The sequence below is a fragment of the Lactuca virosa genome, chromosome 3 (genome assembly GCF_052849685.1).
Source record: "Lactuca virosa cultivar CGN04683 chromosome 3, Lactuca_virosa_CGN04683_v6, whole genome shotgun sequence".
NCBI lineage: Eukaryota > Viridiplantae > Streptophyta > Magnoliopsida > Asterales > Asteraceae > Lactuca > Lactuca virosa.
Genome location: NC_136428.1, coordinates 350,494,964 through 350,517,146, shown reverse-complemented (window position 1 = coordinate 350,517,146; position 22,183 = coordinate 350,494,964). Strand labels below are relative to the sequence as shown.

The following is a 22,183-nucleotide window of genomic DNA, read 5'->3' as shown; positions in this document are numbered from 1 at the left end:
TGTCATCAATAGTAGTGGTAGAAATCGGATCAGGTGTATTAGGCATATAGCATGGAAAAGACGAAACATAGGTAGGGGTAGGTGTAGGGGTAGTAGGAGTTGGTGTTTTGCACGGGAAGACATGCTCATTGAATCGAACATGGCGAGCAATGTATATTCGATCCGTGGAGGTGTCAAGACACCGATAACCATGGTGAAGTGGACTATAACCAAGAAAAGTACAAGGAGTGGAACGGAAATCCATTTTATGTCTGTTATAGGGGCGTAGGTGAGGAAAACACTCACAACCAAAAACCCAAAGAAAAGTGTAGTCTGGCTTTCGATTGAATATATGTTGATAAGGTGATCTGTTTGATGAGGTTCGAGATGGTAGGCGATTTATAAGGTATACTGCTGTCTCAAATGCAAATTGCCAAAAACGTTGGGGAAGATTGGCATGAGCAAGAAGTGTGAGACCAGTTTCAACCACATGACGATGACGTCTCTCAACAAAACAATTTTGCTCGCTAGTATGAGGGCATGACCGACGATGAATGATTCCAAGGGATGAGAAATACGAAGAGAGATTGCGAAATTCCCCTCCCCAATCAGTTTGAACACTTTTGACTTTAGAATTGAATTGTCGTTCAACCATTTTAACAAAATCGATGAAGGTTTGAAAAACATCAGATTTATGTGGTAACGAGTAAAACCACATATAACGAGTGTGATGATCAACACAAAGCATAAAGAAACGACAACCATCAAAAGATAAAGTTGGTGCAGGACCCCAAACATCACAATAAATTAAGTCTAAAATGTTATTACTTCGAAAAGATGAACTAGGTAATGAAAGTTTGGAAGATTTCCCTAATTGACAAGAAGAACATAAATCTAAACATTGTTTTCTGGAAACATGAAGCGAACAACTAGAAACAACGGTATTAAAAACTCGTTCATGTGGGTGACCAAGGCGGTGATGCCAGACACTTGAAGAAACTTTAATTGATGTGAGAGCGATCTTTGGTATTGGCTTCAGACTGGGAAGACACAGAGAGTAGAGACCATTATTACTTGGTCCCGTGAGAAGAGTTGTGCGAGTAAGTTCGCCCTTCACAACAAAGAAAGAAGAGTGAAATTCAAAGAAAACATTGTTGTCATTACAAAATTGTTGGACAGATAAAAGATTTTTCTTAACTTCAGGAAGGATATTAGAAAGATCAAAGGTTTGATTGGAAGAATAAAATTTTGAAGATCCAATATGAAGAATAGGGAGAGAATTACCATCACCAACATGAAGAGAGAACCATGATAAAACTCAGAAGTGTCAAGATTGGACAAGTCTGGTGTGGTATGAGAGTTTGCACCTTTATCAGGAACCAGGTAGTGTTTGAAGTGGCGAGATTGGCTTGTAAGTTCGATCTTGTAGGGTTGCGAGCACCTTGATTATTTGGACACTGAGATGGTAGATGGCCAATGCCACATCGATTGCAATGACCAAACACAGTGTTTTGTGTGGAGGCCCAAACAAATTGCCTAGAAGAGCTCGAGTTGTTGTTATCACAGGATCGATTTTGGAAATTTCCACGTGAGTTATTTCCACGCGAGTTGCCTCGACGATTGCCTCGATAGTTGTTTGCGGGTCGTGAAGCATAAAACGCTTGAGGAGTTGCACTCTGTGGGGCAATCGGGTTAAGTTGGAAGCCAAGTTGGGACGCCATAGTATGTAGAGATTGAAGTTGGCTTTGAAGGTTACTGATGTTGGGTGATGGTGTTCCTGTTGAGGCAGTAAATACATGTGGCTGTGAAGCAGGGACAGCAGCAAGGTTTTTATTGATCATTTAGTCATGATCACTAAGCAAAGCATGCAACTCGATGAAGGTAATAGGTGGGTGACGGGCTAGAAGGGTGGACTTGAGTCCATTGTATTCTTCACGTAGCCCGGATATAACAAGAAGGACCAGATCCTTGTCTTTAACATGCTCACCAATGTTGGCAAGTGCAGTAGCATATTCTTGTGCACGTGCAAGATAGGTAAGAGAAGTTTCATCACCTTTCATGGCAAGTTTTAGCAACTGAGTTTTCAGAATGTACTCTCTGGAGGAGTTGTTTGGAGCATAAACACGTTCTAAATGTAACCAGAGATCTCGTGAGGTAGTACCTTGGACATGTTGGAAGGAAGATTCTGATATGGTGGAGATAATGATCATACGAACATGAGCATCGTTAGAGATCCAACGAGGGTAACTAGGGTTGTCTGTAATTGCATCCCCTGTGCCGACTTTGGGCTCTGGGCATAGTATTGTACCGTCAACATAACCAAACAGATTGTTGGAGATAAGAAAAGGTTCGATCATAGCCTTCCAATACCCATAATTCGTGGGTGAGAGGGTAAAAGCAAACTTGTGAGAGTTATGAGAGTTCTTCTCTTGTGTAGTGAAGGCAGCTATGGTTGCCATGAAGCTTCTTAATTGACCAGCGATTAGGGTTTAGGCCGTGTCAAAGACTGCAGACGTGAGGGATGGCTGATAATAGCGTTTTAGGTTTACCTGGCTCTGATACCAAGTGAAACCGTGTATTTCTTATTATTCATAAAAGATTACAACGATCCTAATATATATATTGAAAGATACTATTAGCTAAATACAATTAGGTACCCTCTAATATAAAACAATGTATTAAACTAAACTAATTAACTTAGTCTAACAAAGCTGGACTGATAATGTGCCATATACAGCTTGCCGACAGCTGTTAAGTCTGTTTTTTACTGTTAAGTTGGTTACAAAACTCATTTTTTATTTCATAATTAAACTAGTGACAGTAATAAAGGAGAAATTTTTACAAAAGCAAAACAGAGTGCACGTGTAGTACCAAGTTTTAGTGGTTCCAGGAATCTATGTAAAAGAGCAGTTAACACCATAAACTATGAGTCCAAACATAACTTTATTTTACTTCACAAATTATAAGTTGAGCCTAAAGGCTTGATGATTCCTTGTAATTTAGCATCTACAACTGACCATATGCTCATTGTCATTACAGGAGGAACTTCTCCAAAGGACATAACTCCCAATTAGGTGTCAATCAAATACAATTTGTAAATATGGAAGTTAGTTTTTCCAAATAAAGTATATAAGAATCGAGAGTGGAGAAAAGCGAAAAAAAAATCGAAGCTAGTCATCATTGATTGACAACATATTAATTGGCATTCTCAAATGTGTACAAACCCTGGTTGGTATTAGGTGATAGTGATAGATCATCAAAACGATTCATGATTTGAACGTATTCATAATATGAATTTCAAACTGTTTGCTTGTACATTATAATTTCAAAGTATTTAACTTGTTAACCATTTTGATTCATTTTGGTTTCCATCATGACCTTTCCATGTTACAATCCTAATTACATTCATCAACAAAATGAAATGGTAAAATCTGAAATCAGTAAGCATGTCCGTGTTACAAACCAAATATTGAGACACAAATGAACTTTTGAAAATACGTACTTGTATGGTTTACCGATATAATATATTGAGAAAATTTGTTTGAATGAGCTGAATTAGTTATTTAATATATGCATTAGTAATAAAAGGTTTCTGAGGAGTGGGGCTTGCCTTCATATTAATTATGGAAATATCCATCTATCTTGAAGCAGGGGATAAGGGAGACGCGAGGCCAATAGGAGCCACCTCTACCGAACCTTTCTTTCAGATTTGGGCATTCGTGTATTATCAAAACCAGAAGTGAAGGCAACAAATTTTCTGGTAGATCTATGGTCTTTGGGCACTTCTGAATGATGAGACGTTGGAGGGAGGTGAGGTGTTGGAGTCCCGTTGAAACTGATTCTAGTTTCTCAAATCCATCTATGCCAAAAATAGTAAGAGATGAAGGAAGAAGATGTGACAATTGATCAAACTTTTTCACGTCATCATATGGTCCGGCATATAATTTTAGGTTAGAAAGTGATGTTGGAAAATTCTGTGGGTCCCACTCTGAGATGGGCTTCTTCAACCCTCCTATTTCAAGCCGACACAATTTCGGAGGCCAAAGCCCACGAGGAAAGGATGCATCCATACTTGCACACTTTTGAATTGTCAGATGTGATAACGAGGTGAGATTCGGCAACTCATGGTCAGGAAATGACTCCATACTTGGACACTCTATTATTGTCAACCTGATGAGGTTAATGAAGTAACCCAACGGAGTGATCAATTTTAGATTTGGCCAAGTATGTATATTGATTTCAGATTCAACGAACTCCTTTTCCAATAGTTTCTTGCAATCGGTGATGGAAAGCGACTTGAGCTTCTGCCCTCCTCCTGTTGGGAAGGAGACCGATGTAATTGAATCACAACTTTCAATATCCAAAGCCTCAATGCTATCTGGACAACTGCAATGCTCCAAGCTGTTACAATCCGATACTTTCAAGATCCTAAAAGATGTTAGGCTGCTCCCACTATTAATATTATCCTCTTCTTTCTCCCCTAAACTCATCAAATTTTCACATTCACATAAATCCAACTTCTTTAAATTCATAAGAACCTTACTTGCCTCTGCTTCTGATTCCCACAAGTATCTTATTTCATTACAAGAACGGATGCTTATTTCTTCAACTGCCCCAAGACACCCTATCGTATCTCTCCACAGCTCATCAGTAAGCCCTGAAATATCATCTATTTCCAACTTGGTGATTGACAAAGCTATATCAACCAGGCTTTTCAAGACACCATGACCACATTTTCTTAGTTTCAGAACCCTTAGTGAAGGTATTGCTTCAAGGGAGACCCGGACCAGATTAGGACAATCTTCAATACGAAGCTCTTGAAGGCAAGGAAACGCCCAACTATTTGTTGACCATTCCTCCCACCCTGACATTCTACAAAACCGTAGGATTTCAAGTGAAGGAAATGCAAGGTCGGTTCCAAGTAACTCCAAACCTACAACCTTCACCTTGCTCATCCTACCAATAAACAAATCCCTAAGTGATGGTAGTTGCCCAAGCATTGGTAGAGAGGTTGATTCTTCACAGCCATCTATTGACACTATAGTCAACCGACGAAAGGAGGGATCACCAACCCAATTTGGGAACTCTATACCCCTATATGACACAATGCTGAGTTTTTCTAGAGTACCTTTATGAGGCATCAACTCATTGAGGACCTCTTTTTCAAGTGTTCCCTTTCGGAAAACATTAAACTCGGAACCCCAATTCAACTCTAACTCACTAAACCTCTTTTGTGATAAGTTCGCCTCACGTGCATCCTTTGCATTCTGCACATTGCCCAGCCCCGGAATACAAACTTTCCCATGGAGATTTTGCAAATTAGCAAGCTCAGTTATTGCTACGCCAATGTCACTGAAGAGAGTTTGAAGACTTTTCAACTCACCAATCCCTAAGGGCATCTTCTCCAACCTCCAACTACCCCTCATGTCAAAATGCTGCAAATTTTTAAGCTTTGAGAAGCTCTCGGGCAACTTAATCAATTTATGACAGTCAGAAACAATCAGCGTCTGTAAATTGTAAAGACTGCAAACATTTTCCGGTAAACGTGTGATTAAAGTTCGAGATAGATTAAGATACCGCAAGTGCTTCATACTACCGATGACTTCTGGTACCTCGCTTATGCTAAGATTACTCAAACTTAGGACTCTTAACAATGGTAACTCCTGAAGTAAGTCACTCAGGACCTTATTTGATAAGTTAAATTTAACCCAATCTTCTACCACCCTAACAGACAATGCTAAAAATGTTCTCAAATTTTTAGCTCCCCTGTATGGCTCGAACCTTTTGTACACCATGAAATCCTCACAAACAAGTGACATATGTCGGTGTTTTTGCAAAACTTCCTTCCTAAATTCCTGGTTCATCTCAATGTCTAACCTTGAAAAAAAATCTCCAGCAACAAATGTGGCCAAGTCATTCAGGAGGTCATGCATCACAAACAACGATTTGTTATTAGGAGCATGTTGAAAAAATGACCTTGACAGCAACTCTTCAAAACATTTGTGACCCCACTGTTGCATTGACTTTCTTACATCAGAGTGGTGCAAAAACCCTTCTGCCATCCACAGCAGAACCAATTCCTCTTTGTCAAACTCATAGTCCTTGGGGAACAAGGAGCAGTACCCAAACAACAACTTCAAGGTGGCAGAAAGATCATTGTAGCTTAGTCTAAGAACAGGAACAATCTTATCTCCATTTCCTAAATCCCATATCTCACTATCCAACAGATATTTCCATTCTTCTTCGTCTGTTTTTGTCCTCAATAACCTCCCAAGTATTCTTAAAGCCAAAGGCAATCCCCCACATTTTTTCACAAACCGCTCCCCATGTGGCCTTAGTGTTGGGTGTGAATCAAAGTTATTTACACCCAATGCGTGTTGAGCAAACAAAGACAAAGAATCGTCTTGTGATAGACGCTGCAGAGGGTCTTGATGAGAAAAACTCAGCTGTTTGAGCAATTGCTCCTTCCGAGTTGTCATGATTATTCTACTTCCAGAAGCCCCCACAAGAAATGGGACCACCAATTTTTCCCAATCACCATAGCTTTCAGACCATACGTCATCTAAAACTATTAGAAATAGTTTGTTCTGAAGTTTCTCTTTGATAGCTTCTTGAAGCAGATTTAAACCTGCAAATTCCTTGTTTTCGCCGGTCACTGATTGATAAATAACTTTGCTTATATTAAGGACATTAAACTCATCAGAAACACAAACCCAAGCCCTGAGTTCAAAGTGATCCTTTACTACCTTGTCATCATACAAGAGCCTAGCTAGAGTTGTTTTACCAACCCCACCCATACCAACTATGGGCACAATGCTGAAGTTTTGACTACTTGATTCATCTTTACCCCCCAACAGCTTCTGAAGCAATTTTTTCTTATCATCTTCACGTCCAAAGATACCACTTGCATCTACCAAAGACGCCTCATCTCTTTCAATTTTGGATTTTTCATATGTTATCACACTTAAACCAAGATTATTTTTTGCCTCTACCAGTTCTTGTAACTTAGCAGCAATATCATCTAACCTGGTATGCATCCTATTACTTAGTGAGAAACTTGTGCAACAACTTGGGATTAGCTTTCTTACCATTGTGGAGGCTCTACCCTCCTCAGTCAACTCACGATGAATAGCTTCTGTTGCTATATCATCAAGTACGTCATCAGTGTCGTAAGCCAATTGCTGGAGATCAATCAGCCATCTTTTAACAGCTTCATCAGTTACTTCCTTCTGAGAAGCATCGTTAAGCAGATCTTGGATCTGGTCTAATGTCTTCTTCAATTTCTTAAGCTCTGAATCAATTCCCTTGGAGCGAGCGATCTTCTTCAAGGCTTCAGAGGTCAGCTTTTCAAAGACTAATGTGAACAAGGCAGAAAGAACGATTTCAGCCATTGTTTATTGTTTATGGCAAGAGCAGAGAATATAGTATGGATATGGATGAAATGGATGCAAAGAGAAAATTATTTCAATTATCAAGAGATGTTGACGAATTGGATTAACGATCGATTTCAATTATTGTTTACAGTAAAGATGTGGATTAAATTAATGCCCACCACAAATTTGTGGGCCCAAAGTTGCAAGTTGCAATTAAGGAGTTTAACGAAAAGATAAAGAGATTAAAAATTGTTTACCGAAACATTGCAAAGTGAAACTTCTTTGTCGATGTAAACATTCCATGAACTGATGAACCCATAATTCTTTCCATCAAAGAAAAAGGATGAACAACTGAACCCACTCCTCAGTCAGCCCATGAGGACAAAAATCATATATTCTTCATGGCCTTCTTCTCTTTCTACATCCCGCTTTTCTCCAGTGTTACCAACTCCGACGATTCTGATTCCGGCTGCCATCAATTCATGCTACATTTCGACAGAGATAAACATTGCGGACAAGAATCCTCCACCGTCTGATCTCCTCCTCCATGATGTTTACTGTGACGACTCGAAGAACTGAAGCCGGCGGAGACGGAAATTTCATCGTCATTGTTCAAAATTTCGATTTAGAGTAAATTTCATATTTGGTCCCTTTGGTTGACCTAATTCACGCTTTTGGTATTAGTATTGGATTTTTTAGATGGTTGGTACCTGTGGTTTGTATTTTTTACACCCGTGGTCCCTGCTTCATTGAAAATACCATCTTACCCTTATTAATATGTTTTTTTTTGGTTATTTATTTATTTTGATGATAAAATATAAGGGTTTTAACAAACTCTGTTTTGTGTGCAGGGTATCAAATTTCAGAAATCATGATGAATTACTAAAGTTATCCGGTTATCAACGAAAGTTAAAAGTTATACGGCAAAGAATACAAGGTGTTGTGATTTCAATTTTTTGCAATAAGAGATGGTATCCTCTGTTTTTGTACTATTTTCAGTCAGCCTAATTCTCAAACTGGAGATAGCATTTGACTTTCAATAGTTTGTAATGTGCTTAGTTAGTATTAATCCTTCGTTAAATGGGTCATCGAAATAAACAAATAAATAACATATTAATCATCATTTTCAAATGGGTAAAGTCGTAGATACCTATTAATAAATTGATCAAATCATTTTAAAGATCTTGTGTGAAGTGATTCATGATTTCAAAGATCTAAAAAGTAAAACTTTAACAAATAATGAAAATTCTAGGGTCAATCCTAAGATAAAGGGTCAATAAGAATTGTATTCACAAGCATTTAACAAATATAACAAAGTATCATATTTAAAAATGTCATAACCGACCTATTTAATGAAAGCCCATCCGCTTAATCTTAATTGATTTACTTAGTATTAGTCCTGGATCAAATGAGTCACCAGATAAACATATTAATTGGCATTGTCACATGGTCGCTATTAGGCTATACATTATCAAAATGATTCTTGATTTTAATGCATTCATCTTTTTTATGTTGGAGGGAGGTGAGGAGTTGGATTCCGGTTGAAAACTATTCCAGTTTCTCAAATAGTAAAAGATGAAGGAAGAAGATGTGACAATTGATCAAAGTTTTTCACATAGTCACATGGTCCGCCATATAATTTTAGGTTATCAAGTTTGGTTGGGAAAATTCTGTGGGCCCCACTCTGAGATGGGCTTCTTCAACCCTCCTATTTCAAGCCGGTTAACAATATAGAATATTAGATTCCTGAGGCACAAATTTTCTAATGATATACATGCTTTATGATTATATTGTTGCATTGCTATCAGCATAATCTAGTCTTTCACTAGAATGCTAAACTCCTTGAATAGGATTATCATTTTGGAGGTGGAAGTCCCTAAAGGACATTACTCTCAATTAAAAAGTCTGGTGTTCACAGTAGACTTACAATGGTAGTTTCATTAGGTGTCAATCAAATACTATTTGGAATTATGGAAGTTAGTTTGCTCAAAGAAAGCATAATGAGTTACTAATGTTATACATCTACCAACGAAAGTCAAAGTTACATTTACCCTGATTTAAACTTCTTGGAACAGCAGATGGAGTCCTCTGCTTTTGTTCTGTTTACAATCTAACTCTCAAACGCTAGTATTTCTAGATAAAACAAACAACCATGCTTCATAGGATGTCTCTTGATGAACACCAAAACTTCTATTTCTCTTTGGTTTGAATCAAGTCTACAAAAAAAGTAAATATCAGAAAATAAATCATATAATAATTTTTATTTCTATTGAGTTTTGCGTTTAGAAATTACGTAATCAGTTTGACAATGAGATAAATGTATACCTTTAAAATGTTTTGGAAAAGCAAAATAAGTTTGCAACATCAAGGTTATCAAGAGACTGAGCCCAGTTTGAATGACTGAATGGATGCTACATATAAAAAGAAAACTGATCTTCATGAAATCAGAATGCAACATTAGCTGATCACAAAAAAACAATCAAGTCCTTTGTAGAAAAGCTATATACCCTTTAAAATAAAAAGAATCTCTAACTAACCTTTATGAAGTCACAATTCCGGTCTATTCCTACAACTTGATTTAATGCCTACAAAAACTATAAAACAATAAAGATTGTGAGTTTTCAAAAAAAAAAAAAGGTTATGATACATTGATTCTAGTATAATCAGAAGATGATTTTTACCTTTTCTCTTGTTATATGATATTCGCTGTTGTTCATGCTCATCAAAGATATGGAGCTTTAAGAAGCAGGTAACCAAGTAAAATAGTTAAATATAAAAAAACACATAACAAAGTTACAGCTTAATTATTAAAGCAAGATGATAAAGTAATGCCAATCAACACCCAGCGCCTTGAAGCTATACATGTAAAACATATTATGGCGGCTACTTCCTTCCTCCTTTAAAATTAACAACTAGTGAGTAATGAATGCTTGCATGACACGTCATCTTTCCTAAAATGTATAAACATCCCAATTTCTATCAAAACAATTAGCTCATCTCTTTCAATAACCCTAGAAATTGCAACATTCTAATATCAGATTCCAACAAACTTATTAACAAAAGTTATAACGACATTACAATAGTCACAAGCTTAATTGCAACTTGTTCAATCATCTCGGCATTGGTACCTGGAAAACAAAAGGGAAAATGAATTACAAGTCCAACGAAGTTTTCAAATCGTTCAAAAAACCCCAATTATGTTTTGTCTGTTCAAGAAAACCCAACGAACTTAACCTTTTGTTTATAAAAACCCAACTAACTTATACTTTTCATTTAGGGTCAACCGGATAATGAAAGTCAACGAATGACATGGCTGATGACATGTAATTAAATATTGGAAAATGACTTGTAAGACCAACAAAGTTTCAAAACTGTTCAAAAAACCCTAATCATGTTTTGTTTGTAGAAAAAAACCCAACGAACTTAAGCTTTTGTTCAATTCTCCTTAGAGGCAACCAGATTCATTAGGAATACAACTAGTTGGCAAATGACATGACATTATATTTAATGACATGGAATAAACAGATTAGAATTGCCCTTTATATATCGATTTAGGGCTTGGAGAAGAGAAAAACATACGACGTCTGTGTCTATCTCTTGTAATAGCTACTTCTTCTTCTTCCCACTACAAGAAGAAGACCATTTTACGACGCACAAACCACGGCACTCATTGATTTATGTTACGCAAAAGAGAGTGACATTAAAAAAGTGTCATCTGTTCAAAAATTTAAGGATTTATGTCGCGCATTATTGTGCGCCCTTAAATTAGTGTCTAAACAAAAAAAAAACACGGAGGGCACCTACAATAAAATGCGTGTCGTCTAAGGGTGTCGCTTTATAAATTTTAATGGAACGCGCGTTTTCAACCTTTAAGAGCTAAGCGGGAAACGGAATCCCCACAAATTAGAAAACCCTGCCTTGTTCTCATCTTCCTTCGTTTCTACTTTTCTCTTTTCCATGGTTTCGCTTAATGAAGCTCTGCGGATTCCATGAGTTATCACACTCTAGGGCTTTTTTCAAAAATTTTTGGTTCAAGTAATATCTCCATTTCTCCATTTCAATCTCTCTCTCAAAACGTCAAACAGATTGAAAAGATTTGAGATGGAGGCTCGAGGGAAAGAATAGGGAAACGACGGTGGCTCCAAAGAAAAAAAGACGCCACACCGGTGACTTTAGGGATGGAAGATAACTACGATGAGTGGTCAAACCTCATGAAATTGATCCACAATTTCTACATTTCTCCTACCTTTCTCTCCCTCCCTTCTTTTTCACCATAATCATCTTCTTATTCATTCACAAAATTTTCAACATGAAAATCTCTGCTTCACATTTCAGTCATTTATATAAATCCCCAATTATTCAACTTGATTTCGAACCCTACCTACATCATCATCCTGGAAAAACCCTAGCACATCATCCCTAAAACGCCCAATAGAAAAACCCAGATTTAAATCCCTAAATGATTCAAATGATGATGAGAACTTGGATGAAGTCGCACCTTCTTCACCTTCCGGTTCGATTTCATTGCATTGTTGATTCAAAGTTTTAGGTAATTTTTCTTGATATTTTTATCCTCAGATCTCTTCAACTATCTTCAATCGATCGCTTCAATGTCTTCAATCGATCGTTTTTTCTTCCATCACCACCGGTCCTCTTCTTCTTTATTCGATTCCCAGGATTGATTCATGAAATCGATTTTATAAAATATATTTACAAAATTGAGATAAAGCACAACGCTTTTGATATCATTTCTTTGGGAAAATGCAGGTAACAAAGAAGAAATTGAGATAAAGCACAAACATCAAATGGTGCCCCCCATCTTCCCCACGTAAAGAAGAAGTACTTGAGAAGCGAATCATATGCAGGTAATTAAAAAATGGTCTCATAGACTTGATAAAACTTAACCTAATCAACTATTGTTGATAATATTAAGTGACATAGTTTTTAATTACATTTACCCATCCGAACAAGCCCTAAACATTATCTCTGGATGATCCTCCATTCTAGATGTCCAAATCCGAAAAGGGCGTCTACATCCACAAGAGTTTGCATCATCAAATATCTTCTTTGTAGATCTTGAGTTGGACATCAACGATTGAGAGGAAGAATAAGAAGTAGCTATTACAAGAGATCGAACACAGACGTCGTTTGTTTTTCTCTTCTCCAAGCCCTAAATCGATATATAAAGGGCAATTCTAATCTGTTTATTCAATGTCATTAAATATAATGTCATGTCATTTGCCAACTAGTTATATACCTAATGAATATGGTTGCCTCTAATGAGAATTGAACAAAAGCGTAAGTTCGTTGGATTTTTTTCAACAAACAAAACATGATTGGGGTTTTTTGAACGGTTTTGAAACTTCGTTGGTTTTACAAGTCATTTTTCGATATTTAATTACACATCATCAACCATGTCATTCGTTGACTTTCATTAGCTGATTGACCCTAAATGAGAAGTGAACGAAAATGTAAGTTAGTCGGACTTTTTAGACAAAAGGTTAAGTTTGTTGGGTTTTCTTGAACAGACAAAACAAAATTGGGTTTTCTGAACGGTTTGAAAACTTCATTGGGCTTATAAGTCATTTTCCCAAAACAAAAAAAATGAAATCGAAATTTTACCTACACAATTCAAATGAAGAAAAACAGAAATTAACACAAAATGAATGTTTTTTTCATTCATAAAGACCTAGAAGCTACCAAAAAAGATAATTCTAACATAGCTGAACAGAATCGGTGCATAAAAATGCCACATACAAAGAAAATAGTAGGCTAGTCCCTAACCTTAGTATCTTTCATTTACAACACTCAATGGAAGTCAAAATGACATGAACTATGTTTTCAACTTTTTGGAACAGCAGATGGAGTTCTCTGTTTTTGTTATGTTTTTAATCGAACTCTCAAACAGTCTTTCCAGCAAACTACTGATGAAACCATTGTGGTGTTAATAATTCTTGACAAAGCTTCATAGGATCACCACAACCCCCCTTTGGGTTCAATCTAGTCTAGCAAACAAATATCAGAAAATTAATCTTATAATAATTCATAAAAAGTTTGACATGAGAAATTAAGAAATCAATTTGACAATGAGGTAAATGTTTACCTTTAAAGAGTTTTGTAAAAGCAAAACAAATTTGCAACATCAAGGTCGTGAAGAGACCGAGTCACCTATACATCAAGATTCCATTTCAAACAAATTTGGAACAAGAAAAAATGAAGTAAATATTGGAAATCACTGTCCATAAAGTCTTGTTTTATATCACATAAGGGTTTATCAGTCAGATGGAAACAAACCTTGTAAACTAGAAGCAGCACCATATAAATGTCTTCCTTTGTAAACTATCTTCAGCTTGATCTTTTATTTCCTCTGATGCTTTCATTTCAAAAATCATTACATCCATCGACCTTTAATCTTTTATTGCTTGGCTGTAAGTGTGGAAAAGTGAAAAAAATAGATTTGAACTGGATTAGTAAGATATTTAAAGGTAAAATTTTGTAGATGTACACCTTAAAAGCATAAGTAAGATTTATGTTCATAACAGTTACACTTTCACAAATATAAGGAAATGCATATTGTATTAAGATTATATTTTAAAATTTATTTGACTGAGCTAAATAAATCAGTTATTTAAGTTATATACAATGAAACTGAAAAAAAAAGTTCAAGACAAACAGAGGGCTGTACCTTCGTGTTAATCTTGTAATTACTCCTTACTCGTCTGTCGTGAAGCAGGGGATAAGGGAGATGTGGGGCCAATAGGAGCCTCCTCTACTAATCTTTTCTTTCAGATTTGCGCATCTTTCTACTCTCAATGCCAGAAGTGAAGGCAACAATTTCTCTGGTAAATCTATTGTCTTTGGGCAGTTCTCAATGAAGAGATGTTGGAGGGAGGTGAGGTGTTGGAGTCCCGTTGAAACCGATTCTAGTTTCTCAAATCCATCTATGCCAAGAATAGTAAGAGATGAAGGAAAAAGATGTGACAACTGATCAAACTTTTTCACATCATCATATGGCCCGCCATGTAATAATAGGTTGTCAAGTGAGGTTGGGAAATTCTGTAGGCCCCACTCTGAGATGGGCTTCTTCAACCCTCCTATATTAAGGAAACATAGTTTCGGAGGCCAAAGCCCACGAGGAAAAGATGCATCCATTCTTGTACACTTTTCTATCCTGAGATGTTTTAAAGAAGTGAGATTCGGCAACTCATGGTCAGGAAATGAATCCATACTTGGACACTCTGATATATATAAACTGTTCAGGTGAATGAAGCAACTCAATTCACTGATGGATTTCAGATTTGGCCAATTACGTATATCTACTGATTCAAGCATCTGCATTTTTGAGTTTATAAGCATTCTTGACTTCTCTCTTCCTCCCAACTCCTTTTCAAGTAGTTTCTTGCAATCGGTGATGGTAAGTGACTTGAGCTTCTGCCCTCCTCCTGTTGGGAAGGAGACGGATGTAATTGAATCACAATTCCAAATATCCAAAGTCTCCATGCTATCAGGACAACTGCAATGCTTCAAGCTGTTACAATCCGATACTCCCAACTCCCTAAAAGATGTTAGGCTACTCCCACAATTATCCTCCTCTTTCTCCCCTAAACTCACCAAATTTTCACATTTTCTTAAAGCCAACATTTTTAAATTCACAAGAACCTTGCTTGCCTCTGCTTCTGATTCCCACACGTAGTTTATGTCATCACACCCTGTGATGCTTATTTCTTCTACCGCCCCAAGATACTTTGTAACACCTCTCCACAGTTCATCAGTAAGCCCTGAAATATCATCTATTTCCAACTTGGTGATTGATGAAGCTACATCAACCAGGCTTTTCAATACACCATGACCACATTTGCTTAGTTTCAGAACCCTTAGGGAAGGTAGTGCTTCAAGCGAGACCCGAAGCAGATTAGGACAATCTTCAATACGAAGCTCTTGAAGGCAAGGAAACGCCCCACTATTTGCTGACCATTCCTCCCAGCCCTCCATATCTCTAAAACTTAGACTTTCTAATGACGGGAATGCACGACCAGGTCCAAGTAACTCCAAATCTACAACCTTCACCTTACTCATCCCACCAATATACAGATCCTTCAGTGATGGTAATTGCCCAAGTCTTGGTAGAGATGTACATTTAGGGCAATAATTGTTGAGTATGAATCCACAGAAATGTTGAGTGTGAATCCACAGAAATGTTGAGTGTGAATCCACAGAAAAGCTGGTCAAAATTGGCAGGAACAATGTGAAGTTGTGAAGCCACAATTGTTGAATGAAGACCCAGTTGTGTTTTTTGACTACTTCTGATTTCCATCTCTATATAAGAGATTATTCTGTATTTGTAAAACTTGTATCTCTTGTTAGGATCGAGACACTTAACACACGACTCTAAACACACACACAGCTCACGAAAAAACAAGAACACAAGGATGAACACGAGGGATTTAACGTGGTTCGGTCCTTCTCTGACCTACGTCCACCGGTAACTAGGAGTTTATATTTCTTGGTGATAATCTGCACTCTTTCTTTGTTACACTAGATACAAGTTTTACAAATGAAAGGAAGAAGCCTATTTATAATATTTTGAGTCGTAAGTTTTTTCTTCCATTCACATACATGTGAAATTGATAAGGCCACCATTGTTGAAATTCTGCAGCCGTAACAATTTTTCCATGTTCACATGAGAGTCCTTGTTTCCTGCCACTTCTTTTGACTAACCCAATGGCTTCACACTCAACAATCTCCCACTTGAAGCCACGGAACAATCTTCACCTGTGCTTCAACTGTGCATCTGTATTTGATCTTAACTCCTTCCTAGTTACCCTGGCCTTCTCTTCAATTAACCTGAAGGCCAGTTGAAGCTTTCGTTAGCTCCAACACATCAGTCATGGCTAAGTCTGCCACTGACCTGTTCTCTGTCTCCATCGGCTCCCACTGAAATGAACTGCCCGATCCTGGAACATCCAGAGAACAAACGACACTCTCCATGTGAAGCAGATAATCTGGAGAGACTTTTACAGATGGAATACTGGTTCTCTTAACCCACTGTGTTCTGGGTATTCTAGCTGAAGCACAACCCTTGCTCCCACTGCTATGAATGCCCTTGACTGGTTTTTCTGAACCGTTCCAAACACGTTCAACCTGAATCTGACCTGTGACTCTGGGTTTGCCATCTGCAAAGCAAACCTTCTTCTGTCCACGAGACTCTATGAACCAGATTTTGTTTTTCTTCTGAACTGGGACGGTTACTCCCTCAGATGGTAATCTGACCATATATAATGAACCCCTCTTATGTCCACGAGCTATTACAAGATTTCCTTTGACAACCTTCCACTGCCCATTCCTGAACTTAACCTCGTGTCCCTGTTCATCCAACTGCCCAACAGAAATCAATTGTTTCTTCAGACTTGGAATTACCCGGACATCCTTCAAATTCCATGGACCGACTGGAGTCTTCAGATCTAAGTCACCTATGCTCGTCACATCAAGAACCTCATCGTTCGCCAGTCTTACCTTACCAAAATCCCCTTCTATCAGATTCCGCAGTGCTTCACGGCTGTGGGTAGCGTGAAATGAAGCACTCGAATCCATAACCCAGGAATCCACATTGCTCTCCACACTACAGATCAAAACATCATCATCTGAATGGTCTACTGCAACGTTAACTTCTTTCTTGTCTTTTGGACATTGATTCCTGAAATGTCCAACCTCTTTCCAGTTCCAACAAGTCACATCATTTCGAGCCCTCGAGTGACTCCTTCTCCTGTTCCCGCTTCCACTACCTCTGTTATTTCTTCTACCTCTGACCGCATTCAATTGTTCACTTGATGATTCCCCGGAATTTCTTCGTCTGACGTCTTCGCCTAGAATTAAATCCCGAATTCCCTCAAAAGTGAGCTCTTTCGATCCTGCGGAACTAGTAACGGCTGTAACTGTTCCGGACCAACTGTCAGGTAATGATGATAACAGTAGTAAAGCTTGAACTTCGTCCTCAAATTTTATTCCCACTGACCCATGTCTGGATAAAATCGAGTTCAAATTGTTGATGTGTACTGTAACTGAACTTCCTTCCCTCATCCTCGTGTTGACTAGTTCCCGAATCAGGAAGACTTTATTTGCTGCCGACGGCTTCTCGTACATATTAGACAATGCCTCCATGATTCCCTTTGCCGAGGTCTCCTTCAAAATATTGAAGGCAACATCCTTTGACAACGTCAGTCTAATAAATGCCTTGGCCTTCTTATCCAAAGTCTCCCAGTTTGCCTGTGTCATTGCCTCCGGTTTTTCACCTAAAACTGCGTCCAAGTCTTTCTGTACGAGCAAATCTTCAATTTGCATCTTCCACCAACCAAAATCTTTCCCATCAAACTTCTCAATCTGAAGCTTACTGCTTTCTGCCATTTTCTGAAAGAACAATGACCTATCTTGCAATTTTTCAAATCTGCTACAGGGACGCTACAGTGACGCTACAGTGTCGCTACAGTGACGTCTTCTCCGGCAGGTCTCCGGCGTACAGTGTCGTCTTCTCCGGCAAGGCTCCGGCGCTACAGTGTCGTCTTCTCCGGCGAACTGGTTTTCCGGTCACTATTCCGGCTAACCTTTGACCGGCGATTTGGACGTCTTCCGGTGGTCGAAAAATTCAGAAAAAAATATTTTCGGAATCTTCGGAACGAGACCTTTCCAACGGTATACACCAAAATCGTTTTTGACGAAAAAAAATTTCGACCAAAAAACTGAAAATCACCTTCTGGAGCTAAAACCTTGCTCTGATACCACTTGTTAGGATCGAGACACTTAACACACGACTCTAAACACACACACAGCTCACGAAAAAACAAGAACACAAGGATGAACACGAGGGATTTAACGTGGTTCGGTCCTTCTCTGACCTACGTCCACCGGTAACTAGGAGTTTATATTTCTTGGTGCTAATCTGCACTCTTTCTTTGTTACACTAGATACAAGTTTTACAAATGAAAGGAAGAAGCCTATTTATAATATTTTGAGTCGTAAGTTTTTTCTTCCATTCACATACATGTGAAATTGATAAGGCCACCATTGTTGAAATTCTGCAGCCGTAACAATTTTTCCATGTTCACATGAGAGTCCTTGTTTCCTGCCACTTCTTTTGACTAACCCAATGGCTTCACACTCAACAATAATATATCGACACCTCAGTCAGCAGACGAAATGAGGGATCCCCAACCCAATTTGGAAACTCTGTACCTCTATATGAATTCATTCTGAGTTTTTCTAGAGTACCATTATTAGGCTCCAGCTCATTGAGGACCTGTTTTTCAAGTGTTTCCCTTCGAAGAACATTAAACTCATCACCCCAATCCAACACTAACTCAGTAAGCCTCTTTTGTGATAATTTCACCTCACGTGCATCCATTGCATTCTGCACATTGCCGGCCAGCCCCACAATACGTACTCTCCCATGGAGTTTTTGCAATTTCTTAAGCTCGGTTATTGGTAAGCGAATGTCACAGGAGAGAGTTTGTATACTTTTCAACTCACCAATCCCTAAGGGCATCTTCTCCAACATCCAACTACCGCTCATGTCAAAATGCTGCAAATTTTTAAGCTTTGAGAAGCTCTCAGGCAATTTTTCCAAACTATCACAGCCAGAAACAATTAGCGTCTGTAAATTACAAAGATTGCAGACATTTTCTGGTATATAGGTAATTCTAGTTCGAGATAGATTAAGATACCGCAGGTGCTTCATACTACCAACGACTTCTGGTACCTCGGTTATGCTAAGATCACTCAAACTTAGGACTCTTAACAATGGTAACTCCTGAAGTAAGTCATTCAGGACCTTGTTTGATAAGTAAAATGTTTTCCACCATCCTACCCTCTCAACAGACAATGCTAAAAATGTTCTCAAACTTTTAGCTCCTTTGAGTGGCTCAAACCTTTCGTAAACCATGTAATCCTCAAACACAAATGACATATGGCGGTGCTTTTGCAATGCTTCCTTCCTACCATACTCCTTAATCCCAACATCTAGCCTTAAAAAAAAATCTCCAGACATGGCCAAGTCATTAATGAGGTCATGCATCACAAACAATGATCCGTCATCAGATGAATGTTGAAAAAACGACCTCGACAACAGTTCCTCAAAATATTCAAGACCCAAGTGTTTCATGGACTTGCTTATAGTGGAGTGGTGCAAAGACCCTTCTGCCATCCATAACATAATCAACTCCTCCTTGTCAAACACATAGTCCTTGGGAAACAAGGAGCAGTATGCAAACAACTGCTTCAAAGAGGCAGAAAGATCATTGTAGCTCAGTCTAAGAGCCGGAATAATCTCATCTTTATTTCCTAACCTCCAAATCTCACTATTTAACAACACCTTCCATTCTTCCTCATCTTTCTTCGTCCTCAATAATCGTCCAAGTGCTCTTAAAGCTAATGGCAAGCCATCACATTTTTTCACAAACCCTTCACCATAGGGTTTAAGTGTTGGATGTGAATCAAAGTTATCTACACCCAATGCATGTTGTGAAAATAAACACATAGCATCATCATGTGAGAGATTCGGCAAGTGCTCTAGATCAGCGTAACCCAATTTTCTAAGCAACTGCTCTTTCCGAGTTGTCATGATAACTCTACTTCCAGGAGCCCCCACAAGAAATGGGCCAACTAACTTATCCCAATCATCATAGCTTTCGGACCATACATCATCTAACCCTATAAGAAATAGTTTTTCCTTGAGTTTCTCTCTAAGTGCTTCTTGAAGCAAATTTAAATCTGTGAATTCCTTAGTTTCCCCAGTCACAGATTGATAAATCACTTTGCTTATATTGAAAACATCAAACTCATCAGAAACACAAACCCAAGCCCTGAAATAGAAGTGATCCTTCACTTCCTTTTGATGATACAAAAGCCTAGCTAAAGTTGTTTTACCTACCCCACCCATACCAACTATGGGGATGATGCTAAAGTTTTGACTAGACGATTCATCTTTACCCCCTAACAACTTTTGAACCAATGCCTTCTTATCACCTTCACGTCCAACTATAGCACGTGCATCTACCAAACTGGCTTCATATCTTTTAACTTTTGGCATTTCATTTATTATCACACTTAAACCAAGATCATTTTTTGCCTCTACCAGTTCTTTTAATTTGGTGCCTATATCATCTAACTTGCCATGCATCCTAGAACTTAATGAGAAATTTGTGCAGCAAGTTGGGATTAGCTTTCTTACCTTGCTGCTGGTGGATCCAGATTTCTCAGTTAGCTGACTTTCCATAGCTTGGGTAGCAAGATCATCAAGTACATCGTCTATGTCATAAGCCAAATGTTGGAGACCATTCAGCCATTCTTTAACAGCTTCATCAGTTAGCTCCCTCCTAGAAGCATCATAAAGGAGATTTTTGATTTGGATTAGTGACCTCTTCAGTTTCTTGAGCTCAGACTCAATTCCCTTGGCACGAGCAATCTTGTTCAAGGCTTCAGAGGCCAGTTTATCAAAGAACAACGAAAAGAAGGCAGAAACAACAATTTCAGCCATCGCTTATAGTCGACAGGTAAAATGGGAACACTTGGTATGTATGTATGGTGGGGATGCGAATAAAATGAGTTCACGAAAAAGAACGATTCAGGCCATTTTTTATAGTGATTTTAGTCATTGTTCAGGTCAACACTTGATAATATCTTTTCCACCTCCTAGCTGGCAGCCAAAATGCAGTTAATCACTCATTTACTCAACAATATAGAATTAAGGGAGTAACCAGTAGGTAATGTTTAACAACTCTTTAATAATTTGAACACTCATTTGCACCTTCTAGTAGCAGCCAGCACATGTGAATAGACCCCTGGACAACATAAACAGGGAGTATGTAATTTTTTATTTTAAACAATTTTAATAATCAGCATTTTTCCACATATCCAAAAACCAAAATATGTTCAATAATGTTATCTTCTCGAAATCAACCATTTTCTAGACTAATTTCAGTCATTCTGTAGGACGACATGTTTTATAACGATTTTACACGTTCCAAGTAGCTGAAACCGTCTTCTTGGTCTTTTCAAATGAATCATACCTATATAATGTATTGGTAAGTAAATTTGTAATCATAAAAAGCACATAATAATTCTAGCTCGACTTGTTTATTTCATTTTAATTTTTTCTTTTATTAACGGTCTCATATGTATATTAATTTTTTTTTCAGAACATGTCTATGTGTATATCTCATTGCCAGATTAAAAGGTATTCATCTTAAAATGTATTGAAGCAAATTTTCAGCATGTATGTATATATGTATATCTCCATGTATTTCTCTGCCTATCGAAGCAAATTGATTTTTCATAGGCAAGACCACTAAGGTTTTTAACATTTTTGTTTTCTTTATCAAGTTCCAATAACCGTTTTGAGTTTCTCTGCTCACTGATCGCCAGTCTGAACAAGTTTCTGTTTGGTGGTTTTACATGCATGCTATATATTTGACAAAATGCCTGAGTGAAATCTCCAAACAATAATGATGCATGTTAAATCCATGGTTAGGTCAATTGTCCAAATGTTTCATACGTAGTCTTTTGGCAACATATTAATGTGTATTTCCAATCAGAGGTACATGTGATCTCTCATTGACTTCTTAATTTGCCACACCTATAAGCAATATCTGGAATAAGCTTTCATTTTTCTTTAAATTTTTTGTCTCTTGATGATAAAAATTTGTTTCATTTCTATATCTATATTCATACTTAATTTGCGTAGCTTGTTTTTATTTTTGGGCACTGAAATAGTTTCATTGCTAATGGCTAGTTTGTAGCTTATCTACTTGACCATATAATTCTGAAAATTTGGATTGCGGATC

At 37.8% G+C, this 22,183-nt stretch overlaps 2 protein-coding genes and 1 long non-coding RNA gene across 3 annotated transcripts; all 3 read right to left on the bottom strand.

The window, feature by feature from the left end:
• Positions 1-3,393: 3,393 nt before the first annotated feature.
• Positions 3,394-7,444, bottom strand: LOC145167560 (putative disease resistance RPP13-like protein 1). The gene has a single exon (XM_079086779.1). It carries the CDS (start codon positions 7,368-7,370, stop codon positions 3,597-3,599), a length of 3,774 nt encoding a protein of 1,257 aa, XP_078942905.1. The 5' UTR covers positions 7,371-7,444; the 3' UTR covers positions 3,394-3,596.
• A 1,876-nt stretch (positions 7,445-9,320) lies between these two features.
• LOC145167558 (uncharacterized) lies at positions 9,321-9,765 on the bottom strand. The gene is made up of 2 exons (XR_013741231.1): positions 9,678-9,765; positions 9,321-9,568 (listed from the first exon to the last, which is right to left on the bottom strand). It is a non-coding gene; the product is annotated as an uncharacterized LOC145167558 (long non-coding RNA).
• Positions 9,766-12,988: 3,223 nt separating this feature from the next.
• LOC145167557 (putative disease resistance RPP13-like protein 1) lies at positions 12,989-20,924 on the bottom strand. The gene is made up of 5 exons (XM_079086778.1): positions 18,516-20,924; positions 14,038-15,508; positions 13,647-13,778; positions 13,456-13,520; positions 12,989-13,357 (listed from the first exon to the last, which is right to left on the bottom strand). The coding sequence occupies exons 1-2, from the start codon at positions 20,875-20,877 to the stop codon at positions 14,064-14,066; spliced, it is 3,807 nt and encodes a 1,268-aa protein (XP_078942904.1). The 5' UTR covers positions 20,878-20,924; the 3' UTR covers positions 12,989-13,357; positions 13,456-13,520; positions 13,647-13,778; positions 14,038-14,063.
• Positions 20,925-22,183: the final 1,259 nt, after the last annotated feature.

Bases quoted from the DNA above. Each gene is read 5' to 3' on its own strand.
- LOC145167557 (XM_079086778.1), bottom strand. From the start codon at position 20,877: ATGGCTGAAATTGTTGTTTCTGCCTTCTTTTCGTTGTTCTTTGATAAA. The intron at 15,509-18,515 runs ATTATTGTTGAG...GTGGATTCATAC, and splicing joins GCTGACTGAGGTGTCGATAT to TCAACAATTATTGCCCTAAA.
- LOC145167560 (XM_079086779.1), bottom strand. From the start codon at position 7,370: ATGGCTGAAATCGTTCTTTCTGCCTTGTTCACATTAGTCTTTGAAAAG.